Here is a 19,479-nt window from a genome sequence, read left to right on the forward strand (position 1 = left end):
CAATACATTTTTAGAGGCGTAAGGTCTGCAAACGACCTTCCAATTATTAAAAATTTTCATCTTAAGGTACCGATGGTGGCAAAAAATAATAAAGAGGAAAGATTTAATTATAGTTAAGATATAACTCAAAGACTACTAGATTGATTTGAATTTGAATAAGAAATAGAGATAAAACGATAGTAATTGTACGGTATTTAGACTATTAATAATACAGTCGATATAATTATTATTTACCTCGTCTGAACGTGGTCCTTCAAGTTTTGCTTGTAGAGATTACTCCACTTGCAGATAATGTTCATAATGGCTTGATTGAGTCGTTTCAGATCTAACTTCAACCAACCATTACACAAGTAATTGGGAGGCAGTGCAGCCACTTCGTCATATAAAGTGTTGAATTTGTCGATCTGGTACAAATTAATTAAAATATTTTATAAAAAGTATTTGCAATCAAGCTGTTCTGAAGAAAAATAAATCGAAAGCATCAGATATTTATGCAAAAATAATCTGATTTATTTTTATATTATGAAACCAAACGTATCACAATAATTATAAATACTAATTCTATTTTAAATACTAATAATAGTGATTAAAATTTGGTATAAACCAAACACGCAATTTAACATACTTCTTATACAAAAAACCTACTTCTTTCTGATACTCCTCGAGTTTAGGTTTACACTCTGGCGGATCCTGACCATTATTATCATATCTGTATTTATCAAACTCTTCAGGTGGAATTACTCTGCCATACTTCAAGAAACCGGCCAATACTTCTTGCCTATCTTCCATCCATAGCGGAGTGTATTTTTCATATTTCTATACAAAATTAGTTTAGCAATACAAAATTCAAGGATTTCCAAAAATCTTCCAAATATTATGTAGATTTGGTACTTACTGAAGCGTATTGAACAACATCTATAATGCTATTTTCTATCCTCTTTGATATGTCATGGTAGAGATCGATCATGCTTTCTTCTGCAGCTATATCATCTGTTAATAAAATATTAGTAGCTAATCATGTTAGCACGGCAATATTATCAAAAATATAAAACAAAGAAATAAGTACAAAACATAATCCTAATCCATTAGAAAGAGAAACAAAATTTCTAGATACCCTCATAAGTTGCAATAGGCACAATAGGATCGATTCGTGGAAAAAGAGTGGCTTGTAAGAACATGTCCTTCATCATCTCGATCATTGTATCGTAAAGTCCATCTGCATCCTTGATTTCTAAAGATGGCGTGAATGAAATATCTGCAAATCGTTTACTTATTAAATTAGAATTATTGTAATTACTTACTACTTATACAAGCAAATAGTGCACTGCACATAATCCATTAAATTCTGAATTACACCTCGTAATATACTTAAATTTTTTACTAAGCATCAAGAAAGTACAACGACATAAGTGAAGTCCCATGCCCCCTAGTGGGGTAAGGGACAGATGCATTATACATCTGTTTCACTGATCGATTTTCTTTAGGGATAAGTAGGTGATCAACCTTCTGTGTCCTACCAGACCAAGACATTTTTTTTTTCTTCGTCTCCACCGGGAAACGAACAGAGGACCCCTCGGTGTTACGCTCACGCGTCAACCACTTGTACCAAGGAGGCGGTCATGTACAACGACATAATAAAACAATATAATTTAATATTAAGAACAATATACAAACCAGGATCCTTTAGTTCAGCCACCACTTCCATAAATGCTACTTGAGGACCTTTCTCCAAATCCGTTTGCTTTTCGAACAAGTCGAGGCTGCATTGAATCGCCTTCATCACTTGCTTGGATACCTAATGTTCATATTATGATAAAGTGTATTTTTATTTTATAACTGTTGATGTTGAAAATTATCCTTTCATAAAAGAAAGTTTAAGTAAAGTAAAAATTTAGTAGATCGCCTTGACTCTCCACATGGTAACTTGGAATGAAAACAAATAGAGTTTTTAAAATAGTTAATTAATACTTATTAGTATTAGTTTATTTACTTCAAACAAAGAAGAAAAGTCTTTCGGACTCTTAAATATCCGGGTACATTATCATACTCCGGGTACATATATGTTAGAAACATTTAAATTCATAACCAAACATCTTTCTTCACGTACTTACCAGAGTATCAATATATTTCACGTAAGCCGGCCACCGTTCAGCCCTAAACGCTTCTTCCTCCATTTCCCTCCTCTCCTCCTCTATATCGGCTAATTCTTCTGGGTCTAACTCTTCTTCTTCTTCAGCTGGCGAATCTACTTCTTCGCCTGGTGTATAATTTTGTTAATAAAAATATGTTAATTTTTCAGAATTCGATCCTTACTACGACATTAACCAATCTCTCGGATTGCTTGCGCAGTTTTTTGTCGCTTATTGCTAGTTTTCCACTCGTAGCTTCACATATTTATTGACAGTCAGTTCATGTTAAAAAAAAATGTTTTTTATGATACACTTGAAAAATTATCTTGAAATTGGTTCAGTGCGTTCTGTGTGACAGCGTAACGGACAGAAATAATACCTATTATTTCAAGTACATAAAAAATGGTTGAATCGAGTACAATATGACAAATACAATATGAAAAGCTCTAGTACCCACCTGCATCACGTCTCTCTTGCCGCTCGCGTTTCGCAGCTTCCTTCTCCTCTCTCTTTAGCCGCCTAGCTTCTCTCCTCTCGAACTTCGCTTGCGCAATCTCCGCCTTTTCTCTATCTCTCTCTTCTCTAGCCAGTCTCTTCTCCTCCCGCCGCTCTTCGATCTCTCGCAGTTTACGTTCACGAGCTGCTCTTTCGTCCTCATCGAGTGTGGCTTCGTCTACTTCTTCTAATTCCTCTTCTTCTTCGTCAGACTAAACGTTGGAAAAATTATTAATATCATTATTCATAAAGAAAGTTCAAAATTATTATTCAAATGAATAAATCAAAATCTTTTGAAATGAAATAACAAATGTACTCACCTCTTCTTCTTCTTTTATATTGAAAAATAGCTTGTAATTGACTTTGAGGATGTCTTGGAACTCTTGATGACTTTCCAAAATTTTTGCACGCCTGCAATTAATGATTTTTTATAATACCTAATATTTACGTTTTTTTTTTATTTCATTTATCGTTTATCTAGAATGTAATCATTTTCATTAAACGAATATTATATTTGTTTCCATAAATATATATCATTCATCCACAATCACAACAACCAGAAAATATCAAAATCAAAATGGCAAGGCAAAAGGCATCCCAAATAACCAGACCTCTTCAACAGCCTCGGCAGCCGTTCATTTACAGCTAGCAGTTCCATTTTATCCGGGTTCTCTTTACGATTGTGCAATGGCTTATCACCCCACGCGGAGATATCACCAATCCCTCGTCGTACATTGTTTTGTGCGGTCAGTACTCGCTCTTGGAGCGTGTTAATGGCTGCGTAAACTTCCGCCATCCATTCTGTGACTGTTTTATTTGAATGTGTTATAACTTATATTATTATTACCAAAATTAGGTATAAGATTATTAGGCGGATTAAAAACGTCATTCACAGAATACACGAAGAGCTTTGTTTATACGCCCCATTTAGACCTTTTGGTGCTTATTAAAATGTCATCGATCATCGCATTTAGTCTACTATCAGGCATTATAAGATAGCTAACAGATATATCTGTTTGCTATCTTATAACAAGCAGCAATAGCCAATATGCTCATTACATCAACCAGTGGTTAATTCAATAAATAAAACTTTATCAAAACACATACAGTCATCATTCCAAGTGAGTTCCTCAACACCTCTGCCCAGCAACTGATCAATAGCAGAGATCTCTTTCTCAATGAGAGCGACTTCAGTTTCATGACTACCTTCGCGAATTGCATTGTACCAGGCAATGGCTCGATTTAGACGATTCATATCGTACTAGAAATAGAGAATATATTTACATTGTTACTGGCTTTATCACCTGCTAATAATGTCCTGGTTTGCCTATATTTTTATGCTTGACATAAATTTAAATACATATAATTTTAACTGATAGATAAGCTAAACGGAAGCTGCAAAACTAATGCTATATGTAAAATAGATGTATTAAAAGCTCACCTGTAATTTTTCATTCCTAGCAAAGAGTTCCAATCCATCAGGTGGAATTCCTTGTTTTTCTAAATATTTCATGTATCGCATTTCGCGTAGTAACATCACCAACTACAATATATAATCTTTTTGAAGTATGAATTATCATATTGTGTGTCAGAAAGAATAATAAGAGATTTCCAGATTTTTTGAATATTACAAGCTTCACAATCCCTACCGAGTACAGTAAAATTATGATACCTCAGGACTAAAGTTGTTCCTTACAAAAGGCGGGTCTCTATAAATAAGGTTTTTGGCCAAGTGCGTCTTGCAAATATTCGGCACAGTAGCGCACCACTGCTTGAACTGTCGATCCTCAAGCACGTTCAAATAGCCCAACATTTCATTGTGTTTTTGCTTCATGTATAGCGCATATTCCGTTTCGATTATACTGATGGACATAAGCTTTATTAGAATACAAGTTAATAAGAACTTAACAAAATATAAATTAAGAAAATGAAACACTATAAACAAGCCTGCCTATATTTTAAGGAACCTTTCCGTATTAAAGCAAAGACAAAAGTTGTCAGAACTACAACTACAAGAAAAATAAAATATCTTACAGATATGAAAGAAGTTTTAGAAATCATTTATAGAGAAAAACTGTAAATGAAAAATGCATACGGGTCTTCAAACATGATAAAATCTTCCATCGGAGCTTGGATACGCCTGCGCAGTTTATAGATCCACCACAACATACCGCCCACGGGCGGTAAATAGGGATCGACCATTGGCCTTTCCGGACCTTTCGTTAATTTCTAAAATAATATTGAACATATTTTAATCTATCTATGTATTATTAAAAATCTATAAGTAATCTAAAATCATAAATTTTATATCTAATTAATGTGGGTAGTTGGAAAACATGTCTTACCGACATTTCTTCATCAAATATTTCCTTCACAGTATCCATGTTTGAATGCATAAAGTCCAGAAGTCTTGGTAGCTTTGGTTTGAGTTCATTCTTAATAATTGGACGATGGAATAAATCTCCAATAATTTGGAAGAACTGGAAAAAATAAACTTTTTAGTTATCTATCTTCAAATGTCTTTACATTGTAACCTATATACAACTAAGCGGCGACTGGTCGCCGCTGTCTTTTTTGCTCTAGCATCTGAGAAAAATTTACGTTATAGAAATTCTCCATATTGTTCTCGTCCATGCCCTGCATGAATAGCGACGACCATTTTTGGCGTCATATGTAATTTTTGCGAGGTTTTGGTAGTTTTTAATGTATTCCTCTACTATCTTTCGAATATTCACCTTATAGAAGTGCTCCAGATTATGGCACTCATCCAGCCCCTGCGTGAACAGCGACGCGAGCCGCTGGTCCACGTCGTCCAGCACCAACTTGTGCTTTGCGTAATCGCCCTCGAACCTGTTGTCCTCCGGGTCCGCCGGGTCGTACGTTATGTTGCCGAGGTTTTGGTAGATTATCGTATATTCCTCTAGAATCTGTAGGAGTTTGTTTTTTTTTTTATCTCCACATTTTTTCGTGACTGAATTATTAAAAAGGTCAAGGTTTTTATTTTTCCAATTCTTATAAAACTGGCAAATTATAAAAAAGCTCCTTTCAGATGAGGTCTCGCTACATTGGTCATCTAGGTCAAAACAACAACAAAAATCATTAAAATTTCCATTCCATCATGTACTTGTACGTGTAATTTTATTAATAACACGGTTTCGTTAACGTTCGAAAAAACTAATCGTCATGACACCTTTAAACACGGATTAGGCCTTTAAAGATGGCTCAACTTACCTTCATACACTCCGTGCTCAACGTCTTTCCCCTTAACCCGCAAAACTCCATCTTCTCCAGTTTCAGAATTTCTACCGTTGCTTCTAAAAGCTCCTCGATCATTCTCAACTTCTTCATATAGATGTTAAATCTCATGAACACGCGGTCAAAGTCGAACGACCAACGTACCGGCATTACGCCCGCGGGGAAGAAGGTATGGACTTTATCTCTATTCATTTCGTATGTTTCACTGGGAAATAAGAGAAAAACAGCTATAGTGCTCATTTCATCACTTTATTGTTCAAGAATTGAAGTATTTTTGCATCGAGACGAAAGCATCAATAAGAAGATAATAAAACATTATTTTCATAAAATAAAAATCTTTTTTCAATTTTGGTAAACAGAAAATCTGGCTAAAATTATTATTTTATTTTTTTGTCAAATTTAATGGTAAAATATTTACATAAAATGATTCAGTATATTGATAGCTTTCTGAACTTTCAAAAGCTGTTCATCCGCGTCTCCTTGAAATATAGAGCTCGGGTCGATGGAGTTTGTACATTGTTGAATTACGAGGTTGCAAACCTCCCGTAAAAGAGCTGAAAAATAGTATTTAAATAAGTCTGTAGTTATGCGACTATAAGTTTTGACAATTTTTATTAGTGCAAAACTTACGAATCAATTTTTCCACATTACAATAATATCTTGAATTGCCCCAAAGTAAACCGATACAATGAAACATCGGCCGAATTAAGAATTTGGCATCAGAAAAATCTGTGCCTTCGAAATTCTCAAAGTGTTGCAATAGCGGCTTTTGATATACGTAAATATCTCTACATTCCACTATTGCTGAAAGGGAAGAAACATTTTATAATACGAGGATCATATAGGGAATATGATTAACATAAGATACCTTTCCTTTAAACGGATCCAATTATTTATTAAAGACAAAATTAGAATGCGAACAAAATTCAGTTATTTGCAGCTTTATAATCCACAAGATTGCCTACACGACAGAGTCAAGAAGCTACTGATTAAAAAATATCAATATCACGTATTCGTCACTCATCATTAATGAAAGAACCATGACCACTTAAATTATTTTCGATCATTCCTTTACCGAAAAACTTACCAGCAACAACATTAGTAAGCATCGTCTTGAAGCAACTCAAGTACACACTCCGAGTGGCTTCCAGATAATTAGCCATACGCTTCACGCGAGGATCACGCAACTGTGAATAAATACCCTCAAGATTTTTCAGACGACTCGCGTAAAAGTCTATGTCTGCACTTGGAAGCGGGAACTTTGTTCTTTTGAATGCTGTTTAAAGAAAAAAGAAACTCCTTTTTTATTTGTTTGTTTATTTTCAGAAATATTAAGTTTATGATAAGAAAAGTACCAATATAAGAGTTCTCTTGCAGCAGATCATGAACTTGTTGCGCCCATTTTATTATAGCACCTTCGATATTTGTCTTTAAGTACAAATCCACGTCTTCGTTGTCACTATAAATAAAAAAATTATTAAATGAAAACATGTAGTACGTACGGTAGGATATAGGTATCTTTTATTTTTTTGACAGATTCTTTGTTTCCAACCTTTCTTTAAGCCTCGCTTCGGCGTGATAAATAGTCTCCACTCCATCTGGCATTGGTAACATCACTTGACTCGACATTTCACCTTTGAGCTGTACAACATAATTTTGTTACAAGTAGTACGATAATAAAAAGAATGACGAAATTTTCCTATTATCAAAATTGCTTGTAATGTTTTTAAATTTCCAATTTACGATACGTCTATAGATTCATCAGATGTACATTTTACGACGGGATAGATCACGAGGTCTAATTTTGACCACCAACTGAGAATATTGCGATGATAGTCTCTGAATATCATACATGTTAAAATATATTGCACTTTTATTTGATCGCTAAATTATTTGTTAACTTTTTTTATTTTTTGAATTTTCTATAAACAATTATTTCACGTTACATTGATGAAAAAAGGTACACATAACAACCTGATGCATCAAATTCCTCAAATCATTGACGTGCCTCTTCATATCATTTTTCACAATCTTGGGCCAACCCCTTTGGTTTTCAGGATTGCATAGTAACGGTCCGATTACTTCATCAGCCATTACAGTCAAATCCATCAACACATTACCAGACATTTCACCTATTGTCATAACCTACAACATAAGAAAATCGGTTTTTAAATGACAAAGTTATTTACGAACACGAATATGAAAAAAGCATTTAAATATTCTTTTTTCATATTCGTGTTTCCTTATGTAAACGGTCGAATTGAAAAACCTCATTCTTGAAGTCGGTAAATAAATGTAGGTACAAAGAAACATAGAATTTCAAATTAAATTTTGAGCACATCAAGTTATACTAGAATATCGCGTCATGTAAAAGTAATAAAACTAAATTTTAAATTAAAATATATTCACCTTTCTGAAATTCGTTGCCGTTATTTTATCATCAATATTTCTTAGAAAGTATATCATTTTCCCTCTGCTTATTGGAGGGAAATTAGTAGCACAGGTGAGGAGACCGGCTGTGTTCACACGAAATACTATGATCTCAAACTTGGGCATATCAAAGTATCGGAATAAAATGTGCTGAAAGCACAATAATTATATCAATTAATTTTCGTCCTTAGGATTATTATTTAAATATACCTAGTAAGTATTTGAATTTTAATAAATATCGTTAATTAATATTCTGGTCATCTTGTTAATTTATTAAATACATAGTTTTTACCCTCTCATCTCCAGTGATGAATTTGGTCCATTTTTCAATTTTCAATTTCAGTGATTTGAGAATATATTCACTCATAAATTCTAAACGCACATCTACATCTTCTTTCTGTAAACAAGGCGAAATAGCTTAATTATAATGGTTACATCTTATTTTTTATTTTTATATGCAGCTTTATGCAGCTATGTACGCATTCAGCATCCTGGCGAAGTCTGGAATGTTAATACTTCCAAACATCAATAATTTACCTCGCTTAAATTCACGAGACTATATCAAAATAGGGATTAATTAATTAGAGTAAACTATCATGTTTATAAGTAGTTCAAATGCATGAAAACAGACTTAGTAAAAGAAATTTATACATATTTGAAAAGGTCTACATACATCACCCATGTTTGAAAATTTATCTTTCTGTTCTTCTCAGTTTGTGTATAACTTAAATAATTGTATTCATTTTAATTTATAAAATAATAACGGATATTATATTATAATAATAATACTAAAATAATACAATTTAGTGTCAGTTTCATATTATGCTAACATAAATATTATCATTGCCATGGTGACCAACTCTAAATTTAAATTTGTAATTATTCATAAAATGAAGGGATACAGATATGAATAAAGATACTATAAAACGGAAACGCGTCTATATAAGTCTATTTGGAATCTGTGGTATAATATTACTTCTGTGATTACTTCCATGCCGTAGAGTGAGAATGACCATGCTAACTACTGAAAAATGAGGCCAAATTAATTGAAGATGAAGAATTTTGCTCCCTATCCCTAAGCCGGGTTTTTCACTTGAGTGTAAATATTCTTGTACGAATGTCGAATGTCACAATCCGGTCACCTCACAGAACAGTAAAGTAGAAAGAAGTGTGATGTGGGCGTGGCCCACGTGTCACTTGTAAGGTAAGATCACCTAACTTGCTCTCAGTTGTGCGCAGAAAAATATTCGAGTCGGTTGTCAGCTGTCAAACCTTTTTTCCGTATTTATTCATTAATTAGGACGTGTTGTTCGGTATTAGAGTGCAAAAATGATAGCAGACGAAATAATATCAGCAATGGAGGCATTTCATACCATCGGTAAGTCTTATTTTTATTTATTTTACATATAATATTTTATGTTATATCTTCGCTTGTAATTTGTCAAAATTGTATACAAATATCTAGTCAAAATGAACCTTAATCCGTAAGAAATTAGTACTATTATAGATTGAACAGCAAACAAGAATTTCTGGAATATTATTGCAATAAACAAACGAATGTCGCTTTAGTGATGCTTGTGGCGCATATCGACAGTATCGATACTTTAGAAAAGACAAACATTATAAATATTAAATTTTATTTTATTTTTCCTTAGCTTTCATTTGTCCAATTTATTTACAGATTTCCCAAAGAGGCTAATTTAAAAGAGAAATGGATAAATGCAACGTGACGAGTTAACTGAATGCCGAACAGCACTAAGCAGTCTAACAAAGGCCACCGATACAGCAAACCTACGGCAGTTCCAAGATTTAAAATAATGCATATTTTCTGTTTGTATTTTGTAAATATAGATTAATACTATTCTATTCCGTTTTTTATTTAATAATAATAATATAAAAAGACGTACTTAGTAGTAATAAACATACTCCAAAATGTGATACATTATACTATACTCGTATAACAGAAAGAAAAAAAAATACACAAAAAATATTTATTTGTGAATTATCGATATCTCGATATCGATAACAAGGCTGACATCCCTCAGGGCATAGCATCAGATAAATATCAAGTTAATGTCATTAATGTTGAGTGACACAAATTTCAACCTTATCTCTATGTGTTGAGGTTCAAAGTTATATCTATTGAAAACTAACGCCCTCTGTTGTGGAGTAGCTGAATGTTTTTCGAATTTGGAATTTCTGTGCAATGAGAAACAAAACAGCTAATATACCTAGAGATGTTATACTAAAATAAACCGTAACATGGTGCGTTAGGGTACATATTGAAATACTGAATTTATAACCTAAGTCAGTTTTTACTCAAATTAAGCAGTCCAATCAAAGGCATAGTTTACTTGTAGTGTACTGTATAACTATCGGTTTAAATGTGTGGGTTTGGCGACACTGGTTTTCATACTAATTATGACATTAAAGCACTTCTATTTGTTTTTATTGTTCTGTGGGTCACCTACAAACCTCGCCTACAAACGCACTCGTAACACAAAAACAACAACTAATTGCACATATTACATGGTAAAACATATGCAAATATCCAGACATCTATTGGGTTTGGGTATGCGTGAGAACGTCTCTCACACTCACACGCTTAAAATACATCACAAATATAGTACGACATAAAAGAGATGAAATTAATTATTTTGGAACTAATTCGTTTTTCATTACCTGGCAACCCTGAATTGGCAATGTAGCTGTCAAGTTGAATAAAAATTTGTTGTTTTTTTCGTGAAGTGGAGAATTATTGAGATAAAATTGTTTTTTAGAACAAGAAATTTAAATAAAAAAGGAGACACCACGAAAAAGGTTAAACGTAGCGGTGTCCGTGATGTGGTGTATAAAGTTTTTATTCGGTGTTTGTCCGAATTTCAAGCTGGAAATTTATTGACTGATTTGGAAAACGTTTACAAACGTACAGCAGAATATACCGGTGAGATTCCATTTATTTTTGCTCAGTACTACGTAAAATAGAATATTCCATTAGTGACGAGTGTTTAATGTATGTATGTATGGCGATTATTACGTTTTCGCAATTAAATTTGAGGTTATTTGTATGTAAACAAAAACTAGTTTTTATAGTGCGACCAGCACAATTTGAGTCAAGAAGTTATATCCAATGACCAATCCAACCAGCCTCAAATAAAGTACCTAGTTTAGATTTTACTACATAGTATAGTGATAATTGTTTTCATACAGCTATCTATCTATTAATCAATCAAACCATAAGAAAAAAAATCATATTTACTGTATCATATTTACAGATACTGAAGATGCCCCGTACCCTCTTGCCAGTACTTCGAAACAGAGTGATCATCAGTCCTTTGAAGGAGTAGAATATTTAGATTTTGATGAATTATATTAATGTACAAAATTTATCTACAAAAAAAATAAAAATATGTGGTTTTCAAATCGCCTTGTTTTTTTCTACCCGACGGACCCAGAAAGAGGGTAATGTGTTTGAGCTGCATGTATGCTTGTTTGTTTGTATGTTTGATTCTATGTGCGCCTCTGCAGTCTAAACACTTGACCGATTTTTATAAAATAACTAATTCCAAATACATTTAAGTAAAATTTGACCTAGGTAGGTCAATTAAAATCACATTAAAATACTAATGTATTTTTGTCTTAATAAATTACACTATTGCTACAATGAAACAATTATAACGGTTTAAATCGCGGTATTTATTTTAGATTATATTATATAGATTTTTGGATTTTTATTCTTTAGTATCAAGATCGCTTGCGTCGCAGTATCAGTGTTGCTATATGAGCGACGGTGGCGCCCTCATTTATTTTCATCTCTTTTGTGTCGCACTGTACATGATAAACATATTTTATTCACCCGCTTCACTTAATTTAAATTTCTTAATTTTTTTTAATCTCCAGTAATTGTATAGTATCTGGACATATAATGCATGTCTTACTTTTTATAGAAATTTCAATATTAAAGATTCAATATTGTTTACAAACAAAATATTTTTACATTTTTACAGAACGTAAAAATAATTATAATAATTAGATTTTTAGGATTTTTGTTTATCTATGGTTGGGACAAACTTGCTCAAAAGTCACTGTCAATTTGCGCGCCAAAACTGCAAACGGGTTTACGGGCTAAACAACCACTCATAAACTCATTTCTCAATTAATAAATACAATTATATTATATATTTATTAAAAAATAACTAGGACTCCTAAAAGTATAATTCAACATGGAAGGTTTTGACGATCCTGGTGTATTTTTCTCGGACAATTTCGGTGTAGAAGAAAATGAATCTCAAGATCAAATTAACCTACAAGCGGTTAAGAAAAAGTTCAAAGAGTTTATTAGACAATTTCATACCGGAAATTTTAATTTTAAATACAGGTTTGTTTCCTTTATAATATTAAGTACCTCTGTAACATTAAAACGATGATATTTTCTCAACATAACATAAACTAATCAAATTAATATTTCAGAGATTCACTCAAAAGGAACTATAATTTACGTCAATATTGGGTTGAAATAAATATAGAGGACTTATCAAGTTTTGACGAAGTTTTAGCCGAGAAACTTTACAAAAAGCCCACAGAACACTTGCCAATTCTTGAAGAAGCTGCAAAAGATGTAGGTAGTCCTTTTACAGAAAAAGCAATTCTCTATTGTAAAACAATATGTTTCCAGTGTATTTTCCATGTCTTCTTTTTTTTTGTAAAAGCAATAATGCTACGCTTTACTGCAGATTATAGAAAATAATTCAAGTAACATGATTTAAGTTGTTTGTTTACATAAATAACAAAATTATAAAAATGAAATTTTTATTATAGTTGGTAGATGAATTAACTGCACCTAGACCAGAAGGAGAGGAGAAAGTAGAGGATATCCAAGTATTGTTGTCGTCAGATGCCCACCCATCAAACCTGCGGGAACTAAAAGTATGTATTATATCTGTTGCAAAAGAGAAAATTAATTTATATTTTGATCATTTAGTAAAAATTTATAAGTAAATTATGATATTATGAAAAACAAATTACCAAGTGTTTTGTTCTGTATTACGTAATTTCAATTAAAAACTTTTTTTGCAGTCTGAAACAGTGTCAAGATTAGTGAAGATACCAGGGATAGTTATATCAGCATCAGGAATAAAAGCGAAAGCCACCAAAATATCAATTCAATGTAGATCTTGCCGTAACATCATACCCAATTTAGCTGTTAAACCTGGTCTGGAAGGTTATGTCATGCCCAGAAAGTGTAATACGTAAGTAGATAACATATAATTCCATGCTAATTAATATAACTAAAATGTCTTATAAAACTTAATATGGAATATTTTTCAGGGAGCAAGCTGGACGTCCGAAATGTCCACTTGATCCATACTTCATTGTTCCAGACAAATGTAAATGCATTGATTATCAGGTAAATAAAGCTTTTTTTATTCAATCTCAACTTTGGTTTTGATATTGGCATTTCACATTTAATTAACGCCTTTAGTACACCGACGCGAGATTCGCTGCCGCACGCGAATGCGTAGGTGTACTAACGGCGTAAAACTCTTAACTAAATCTGAAGGAAAATTGTCTTTATAACTTTGTATCAAACTTCCTAATGGTAAAGTAATATTTTAATACATAATAATGTCTTAAATGTAACTTTTATAGGTACTAAAATTACAAGAAGCACCCGAGAACATCCCACAAGGAGAGATGCCACGTCATTTAACAGTGTACTGTGATCGCATGTTATGTGAGCGAGTTGCACCAGGCGCAAGGGTCACTGTGCTGGGTATCTACTCTATTAAGAAGATCTCTAAAATTGGGGTAAGTGCTTATTCTAAACGTTTGTGAGGTAGGTTTTTATTATAAAAACTTATGCACCAAATTGGAATAAGTAATTGAAATTTGCAGAGATTTTTTTTCTTTCTATTGAAAGAAACAGAAGAATAAAACATAAGTTACATAGCACTATAACATAGCAAAAGCAAGTATTTCTGAAGCTTGTTATTCTGATTCATGAGCAAATCCATTCCATTGTTTTCATGTTAAAGAAAACACACATGCCCGCTACAAAATATGAACTCTCAAATAATCTTTTATTTTCTCATATTATTTTCATAGAGAGGAGATCGCGAAAGAGGTTCAGTTGGTGTACGTTCATCATACCTACGAGCAGTGGGTCTCTCAGCTGAGGAAGGCGTTACAGGAGGCTTAAAACCCTTCACGGCTGAAGAAGAAGAACAGTTTAGAAGACTCGCTGCGTCACCAGATATTTACGAAAGAATAGCAAAATCCATTGCCCCTAGTGTGTTTGGTGCTGTTGATATGAAGAAGGCTATTGCGTGTTTGCTTTTTGGAGGTATGTACATATTTTTTAATATAAATTCTTTAAAAAAATAGAAATAATTGCATTTTGTGTGTAATATTGGTTTTTACTTATGTTATCATTATGTTTTTCTTTAAAAATTACAGGTTCTCGCAAAAGGTTGCCCGATGGTTTAACAAGGAGAGGGGATATCAATATCCTTTTACTCGGTGACCCTGGTACTGCTAAATCGCAATTGTTAAAATTTGTGGAAAAAGTAGCTCCCATTGGAGTGTACACTTCTGGCAAAGGATCAAGTGCTGCTGGTCTCACTGCTTCAGTTATCAGAGATCCTGGTAGTGTAAGTATTGTGGCATAATGCTTTATCTACAAACAGTATTTCAGGTTATTTGTACTTTTAATATTGAAATTATTAAATTTCATATTTGTTAATACGTATCAGTTATTGAGTTGAGAAATTAAAACAGTTTCCTATGTTTACTTATTAGTTATTACCAGTAAAATAAAACCATAAAACTTTTCAATATGAATTATCATTTTTTTGAGTGTATGTCAGTTTGCAATGTCTAGGTCTGCTCATTAAGTTAGTAAAATATAGACAAATAATTCACAGATATAGTATTATTCAAACTCAAGAGAATTTATAAAACTGTGCAATCCATATGATTTAAATAATACACATTCAATATAAGTTTACTAAATTTTGCAGCGTAACTTCGTAATGGAAGGCGGCGCGATGGTGCTCGCAGACGGTGGTGTGGTGTGTATCGACGAGTTCGACAAGATGCGCGAAGACGACAGAGTCGCTATACACGAGGCTATGGAACAACAGACTATATCTATTGCTAAGGTATGATTAAACTTGTGAAAAAAATGTATATTAGAGTCGTAATTATAACGACTCTAATAAGATTAAATTCTTCTATAATTCTTCACTATTTTTTTCTTTTTGGTTGTTTGTTATAAATGTAGCTAAGACTTTACCAAATAAGATCGACTTTTTTTTAAACCAGAATTTGATCATTTAAGTGTGTGTAAATAATATCAAAGGTAATTTGACATGATAATAAACAATTTCTTCCAGGCTGGTATAACAACGACTCTGAACTCGCGCTGCTCCGTCCTGGCCGCAGCAAACTCAGTGTTCGGTCGGTGGGATGACACCAAAGCAGATGACAATATTGACTTCATGCCCACTATCCTTTCGAGATTCGACATGATATTCATTGTAAAGGATGAACATGACCAGAATAGAGATATTGTAAGTTTATTTTATAAATTTTTAAAATTAATTAAAATCTTATAGACTAGAGTAGATAATTTTTGAAACAAAAAAAAATCGCAGTCGGATGAAACCCATTAGAAAAGGAGGGGAAATTGATAAAAATGTAAGGAAAAATAAATTACGGTCAATCCGAGTTCGGGAAGCGGGAGGGGGGAGCTTTTAAGAGAAAAAAATGGTTTCTCTCGATTTCCGACAAAACTACAAGTCCTATAGAAAAAAGTTCAATGGCAAAGTTGTAGGTAATTAAAAGTTCTACAACTTTTGTATTCACAATTTTTTCACATAACCTAAAAATTTAGGTGAAAAATTCAAAAAACCAAGTTTTTGGTCTTTTATTTCTATCTACTTCAAAATTTATTTTTTTTCTACGAAATTTCGTGGAAACTTACTTTATTATGTCCCAAATACACTGTAATTTATTTGATTGAAAATATTTATTTTTTCGCCTTATTTTGAATTAATACCAAAAAAACAACCTAATTTTCAATCGAAAAGTCACCCGTCAAAATATCAGCTTTTTTCAAAATCTTGGGGTGCCTTTTATTCATTGAAATCTCTACTTTCATATGGTGTAAAAAAAATAAACACCACCATAGTAAATGTTCTCAGGAAATGCATACAAACAGTCTGAAAATTAGCTTTTACTAAATCAGGCACACTTCTCGAACTACCTGAAATGTTTTTATCGACATCATTTTGCTTTTGAATATGCTGTAAAATATTAAACTTAGAACAGATAATTATTTTTCTTTTGAAATATTACCGAAAAGCCGATACAAGAGAAGATATAGAGTTCAAGAATTGTGCCTGATTTAGTAAAAGCTAATTTTCAGACTGTTTGTATGCATAAACTTGGTTTATGCATACAAACAGTCTTTACAAAAACTTGGTTTTTTGAATTTTTCACCTAAATTTTTAGGTTATGTGAAAAAATTGTGAATACAAAAGTTGTAGAACTTTTAATTACCTACAACTTTGCCATTGAACTTTTTTCTATAGGACTTGTAGTTTTGTCGGAAATTGAGAGAAACCATTTTTTCCTCTTAAAAGCTCCCCCCTCCCGCTTCCCGAACTCGAATTGACCGTAATTTATTTTTCCTTACATTTTTATCATATTCCCCTCCTTTTCTAATGGGTTTCATCCGACTGCGATTTTTTTTATCTTTTCACTATTTTCAAAGGCTTCTACCCCAGTCTATTAAGTTTTCCTGTTCTTATAGAAAGTTTTACTTCATTTTATTAACTTGCAGGCGAGTATAATGAAGTTTTTCCAATTATTGAAAAATTTTACCAACTTGCCAAATTAACTTGCAACAAAGATCCTCAAACTACCCACTACCACAATTCCAGACGCTAGCCAAGCACATAATCTCCGTGCACATGGGCGGCTCGTCCCTCGAGCGCGAGGGCGCAGAGGGCGAATTACCGCTGGCACTGGTGCGCCGCTACTCCGCGTACTGCCGCGCGCGCTGCGGCCCGCGCCTGTCCGCGCCCGCAGCCGACCGCCTCGCCGCGCGATACGTGCTCATGCGCTCCGGCGCGAGTGCGCAGGAGCGGCAGGCGGACAAGCGGCTGTCCATACCGATCACTGTGAGGTGAGTGCGGCCCGCGCCTGTCCGCGCCCGCAGCCGACCGCCTCGCCGCGCGCTACGTGCTCATGCGCTCCGGCGCGAGTGCGCAGGAGCGGCAGGCGGACAAGCGGCTGTCCATACCGATCACTGTGAGGTGAGTGCGGCCCGCGCCTGTCCGCGCCCGCAGCCGACCGCCTCGCCGCGCGCTACGTGCTCATGCGCTCCGGCGCGAGTGCGCAGGAGCGGCAGGCGGACAAGCGGCTGTCCATACCGATCACTGTGAGGTGAGTGCGGCCCGCGCCTGTCCGCGCCCGCAGCCGACCGCCTCGCCGCGCGCTACGTGCTCATGCGCTCCGGCGCGAGTGCGCAGGAGCGGCAGGCGGACAAGCGGCTGTCCATACCGATCACTGTGAGGTGAGTGCGGCCCGCGCCTGTCCGCGCCCGCAGCCGACCGCCTCGCCGCGCGCTACGTGCTCATGCGCTCCGGCGCGAGTGCGCAGGAGCGGCAGGCGGACAAGCGGCTGTCCATACCGATCACTGTGAGGTGAGTGCGGCCCGCGCCTGTCCGCGCCCGCAGCCGACCGCCTCGCCGCGCGCTACGTGCTCATGCGCTCCGGCGCGAGTGCGCAGGAGCGGCAGGCGGACAAGCGGCTGTCCATACCGATCACTGTGAGGTGAGTGCGACCGGCGGCACTTCGCGTACTGTGCCACGGGTAAACAAGAGTAACAAACTTACATTACATTCATCCTCACAAACTCACATTAATAATACATACTATGCTACATCCACACGCTGGCTGTTTGTCATAAACACCGCAAACAGCAAACGAAGTCCCAAACACCAAGCACAATCACCCAACACAAACAGCCATCCATATGCTTGGCGAACGTTCATAACATTCTGATTCGACAAACATGCATCCTTTGATCTGCCAAGAAAACCGACACCGATGCCGGACACTGCCCAACACAAACACAAACAGGCAAACAAAGACAAACACCCATCCACACGTCCGTGTTTGCTGTTTGCCATTGTTTGTCAAGCGTGTGGATGGGGCTTAAGATATTAATTAAATAAAAATGCGAAAACACATCGCAAACACAACAAAATGTTTTATTGCAAAAATGAAGTCCTAAATATTTAAATTTTCTATCCACCAGGCAACTAGAAGCCATAGTGCGCATATCAGAGTCTCTGGCCAAGATGCAGCTGCTGCCGTTCGCGACGGAAGCGCACGTGAGCGAGGCGCTGCGGCTCTTCCAGGTCTCCACATTGGATGCTGCTATGACTGGCAGTTTATCAGGTATGTACAAATATGTGGCTTTTTATATCAAACAGCCAAAATATGTCTCTTTTGATATAACCAAGGAATTTACCAAAAGAATAGTAGGATAACTAATAAACTATCTCTTTTCTTGTAAACAAATTAAATGAGTGAGTTAATTAGTATATTCAATTTTGGTTTGTTATTACATTACACATGAACTTCTGTATCCATCCAGTAGATAAACTAAATAGTAAAAATGTCAATTTATTAACTATAACAGGTGCAGAAGGATTCACAACTGAGGAGGACCAAGAAATGCTTTCGCGAATAGAGAAACAATTGAAACGCAGGTTCGCAGTGGGTTCTCAGGTCTCTGAACAAACTATTATCCAGGACTTCCTTCGACAGAAATACCCAGAGAGAGCCATTTTTAAAGTGATACACACTATGATACGGCGAGGGGAACTACAGCATCGCTTGCAAAGGAAAATGCTGTATAGATTATCATAAGTGTTTTTTTGGTTAAGTTTATTTGATAAGATTGCTGGTTCACTCTAGTTTGACATAAATTTGCATTCAGCCACCTTTGATTAATAATATGTTCAATTTTCATTAATTTTAATCATTATTACAAAATAGGATATAATTAAAAAAATCTGTATGTATAATCAAGACTGAATAAATCGACCAATTCAATTTGTTGAGAGATAAATGAAAATCGTGATTTTTTTAAACT

The 19,479-nt window shown here is 34.9% G+C and overlaps 2 protein-coding genes and 1 long non-coding RNA gene across 3 annotated transcripts in view; 2 read left to right on the forward strand and 1 right to left on the reverse strand.

Moving 5' to 3' along the window:
- The window catches only part of LOC149900573 (dynein beta chain, ciliary-like), a 30,510-nt gene extending 21,519 nt beyond the window's left edge, over positions 1-8,991 (reverse strand). The window contains exons 1-25 of the mRNA XM_090112704.1: positions 8,983-8,991; positions 8,602-8,706; positions 8,289-8,459; positions 7,854-8,024; positions 7,432-7,520; positions 7,235-7,338; positions 6,967-7,155; positions 6,510-6,683; positions 6,298-6,433; positions 5,856-6,084; positions 5,360-5,551; positions 4,970-5,104; positions 4,720-4,853; positions 4,297-4,486; positions 4,066-4,167; positions 3,732-3,885; positions 3,236-3,431; positions 2,945-3,035; positions 2,587-2,836; positions 2,112-2,257; positions 1,675-1,795; positions 1,115-1,255; positions 896-990; positions 646-816; positions 235-404 (exon numbers count right to left, since the gene is read on the reverse strand). Coding sequence (XP_089968830.1) covers positions 235-404; positions 646-816; positions 896-990; positions 1,115-1,255; positions 1,675-1,795; positions 2,112-2,257; positions 2,587-2,836; positions 2,945-3,035; positions 3,236-3,431; positions 3,732-3,885; positions 4,066-4,167; positions 4,297-4,486; positions 4,720-4,853; positions 4,970-5,104; positions 5,360-5,551; positions 5,856-6,084; positions 6,298-6,433; positions 6,510-6,683; positions 6,967-7,155; positions 7,235-7,338; positions 7,432-7,520; positions 7,854-8,024; positions 8,289-8,459; positions 8,602-8,706; positions 8,983-8,991 — 3,665 coding nt within the window. The remainder of the gene's footprint in view (positions 1-234; positions 405-645; positions 817-895; positions 991-1,114; positions 1,256-1,674; positions 1,796-2,111; positions 2,258-2,586; positions 2,837-2,944; positions 3,036-3,235; positions 3,432-3,731; positions 3,886-4,065; positions 4,168-4,296; positions 4,487-4,719; positions 4,854-4,969; positions 5,105-5,359; positions 5,552-5,855; positions 6,085-6,297; positions 6,434-6,509; positions 6,684-6,966; positions 7,156-7,234; positions 7,339-7,431; positions 7,521-7,853; positions 8,025-8,288; positions 8,460-8,601; positions 8,707-8,982) is intronic.
- Positions 8,992-9,459: 468 nt separating this feature from the next.
- LOC149900574 (uncharacterized) lies at positions 9,460-10,175 on the forward strand. The gene is made up of 2 exons (XR_016457764.1): positions 9,460-9,687; positions 9,991-10,175. It is a non-coding gene; the product is annotated as an uncharacterized LOC149900574 (long non-coding RNA).
- A 2,253-nt stretch (positions 10,176-12,428) lies between these two features.
- Mcm5 (Minichromosome maintenance 5) lies at positions 12,429-19,465 on the forward strand. The gene is made up of 13 exons (XM_090112282.1): positions 12,429-12,687; positions 12,780-12,927; positions 13,128-13,235; positions 13,386-13,558; positions 13,638-13,716; positions 13,959-14,117; positions 14,415-14,652; positions 14,766-14,959; positions 15,329-15,469; positions 15,704-15,880; positions 17,255-17,499; positions 18,637-18,779; positions 19,024-19,465. The coding sequence occupies exons 1-13, from the start codon at positions 12,533-12,535 to the stop codon at positions 19,251-19,253; spliced, it is 2,190 nt and encodes a 729-aa protein (XP_089968408.1). The 5' UTR covers positions 12,429-12,532; the 3' UTR covers positions 19,254-19,465.
- The last annotated feature ends 14 nt before the right edge of the window (positions 19,466-19,479 follow it).

Source organism: Colias eurytheme, chromosome 18 (assembly GCF_061535395.1).
Source record: "Colias eurytheme isolate Ceu_HAF_F1 chromosome 18, ilColEury1 Martin Lab GWU primary, whole genome shotgun sequence".
NCBI lineage: Eukaryota > Metazoa > Arthropoda > Insecta > Lepidoptera > Pieridae > Colias > Colias eurytheme.

Excerpts from the sequence above, each read along its gene's own strand:
- Mcm5 (XM_090112282.1), top strand. The coding sequence starts at position 12,533 with ATGGAAGGTTTTGACGATCCTGGTGTATTTTTCTCGGACAATTTCGGT. Across the intron at positions 13,559-13,637 it reads ATGCCCAGAAAGTGTAATAC|GGAGCAAGCTGGACGTCCGA; the intron begins GTAAGTAGATAA and ends AATATTTTTCAG. Across the intron at positions 17,500-18,636 it reads TCCATACCGATCACTGTGAG|GCAACTAGAAGCCATAGTGC; the intron begins GTGAGTGCGGCC and ends TCTATCCACCAG.